This window comes from Numida meleagris, chromosome 26 (assembly GCF_002078875.1).
Source record: "Numida meleagris isolate 19003 breed g44 Domestic line chromosome 26, NumMel1.0, whole genome shotgun sequence".
In the NCBI taxonomy this organism is placed as follows: domain Eukaryota; kingdom Metazoa; phylum Chordata; class Aves; order Galliformes; family Numididae; genus Numida; species Numida meleagris.
Window position 1 is genome coordinate 2,136,994 of NC_034434.1, and position 1,389 is coordinate 2,138,382.

General features: G+C 66.5%; 1 protein-coding gene across 1 annotated transcript in view; it reads right to left on the bottom strand.

Annotated features, from left to right (window-relative positions):
* The window catches only part of PDK2 (pyruvate dehydrogenase kinase 2), a gene marked incomplete at its 5' end in the record, with an annotated part of 4,707 nt that extends 4,434 nt beyond the window's left edge, over positions 1-273 (bottom strand). The window contains one exon of the mRNA XM_021377617.1: positions 122-273. Coding sequence (XP_021233292.1) covers positions 122-273 — 152 coding nt within the window. The remainder of the gene's footprint in view (positions 1-121) is intronic.

Consider the following 1,389-nt stretch of genomic DNA (forward strand, 5'->3'; position numbering starts at 1 on the left):
GGTGGGTTTCCCCATAGGCGGCACAGGGGGTGACACAGAGCGGGGCTGCGGTGATAGAGGTGGCACGGTGGGGAGGGGGGGGTGCACCGGGGGTGTCGCAACGCTGTCACCCCACACTCACTGCCCCAGCGTGGCCTGGTCCTCGGGGTCCTTGTCGAGGAACTCCATGATGTCCAGCAGGCTCTGCACGTACCTGGGGGAGCAGACGGTCACCTCAAGGTCACCCCAAACGGAGGGGACACTGGCACAGGGGGAGGGGCTCAGCACCCCCCCTTACAAAGCCACCCCATGCTCATGGGGAGGGGGGCGGGGGGGTGGTGCGTGCTTGTCCCCCCCATCCCACAGCACAGTGACCACGGGAACAGCAGAGACTGAGCCCCTCCAATGTGACCCCAGGAGGTCACAGCAACGTGCCCCCCCCCCCATACATGCGCTTTGACAGGGGGGCACTGCCAGGCCCCGCTGCCCCCCCCCACCCCCCCCCACTGTCACTGGCAGCGCTGGCACGAGACCCGAGGACACAAACAACTCGTCACGTGGCGGCTGGGAGCAGGGCCAGGCTGCCAGCACCGCCCTTAAAGGGACACCCAGAGCCTGCCCCCACCCTGCCCACACAGCCCCCCCCAGCCACAGGGGGACAAGGGGACAGCAGGGACAGCAGAACGGAGCAGCACCCCTTGGTTGAGGACCCCCCCCCCCACTGCTGGCAGCAGGTGGTGTGTCCCCATACAGCCGTTGTCACCCCAGGGTGAGAGATGGGTGCTGCTCTGCGGGACGCCTGTGTCCTGTCCCTGTGCCACCCCCTGCAGCGCTGCAGGGGAGGACAGCTGGCAGCAGCGGGGGGGGGGACCGGTGGTGGCAGCAGTGACAGGAGTCACAGTGGGACCTGTGCATGGGTGGGACCCATGGGGGCACCTGGCAGGTGGTGGCAGTGGGACCATGCCTCTATGGGTGACAACAGTGGGACCTATGAAGGCACCTGGTAAGAGACATTGGTGGGACCCAGGGGGGCACCTGGCAGGTGACAATGGTGGGGACCCCTCTGGGTGACAGCAATGGGACCCATGGGGGCACCTGGCAGGTGGTGGCAGTAGGTCCAGGCCCCTATGGGTGACAACAATGGGATCCATAGGGGCACCTGGTAGGTGATATTGGTGTGACCTCTCCAGGTGACAGCAGTAGGACCCATGGGGGGCACCTAGTAGGTGATATTGGTGGGATCCCTCCAGGTGACAACAGTGGGACCATAGGGGCACTGGGAGGTGACAGTGGGACCCACGGGGGCACCAGGACCCACGCAGGTGGCAGTGCTGGGACCAGGGTGACAAGCCGCGTGGTGGCAGGGGGACTTGCAGAGCTGCTGCCGGTTGGGGGGAGGGATTTGGGGGA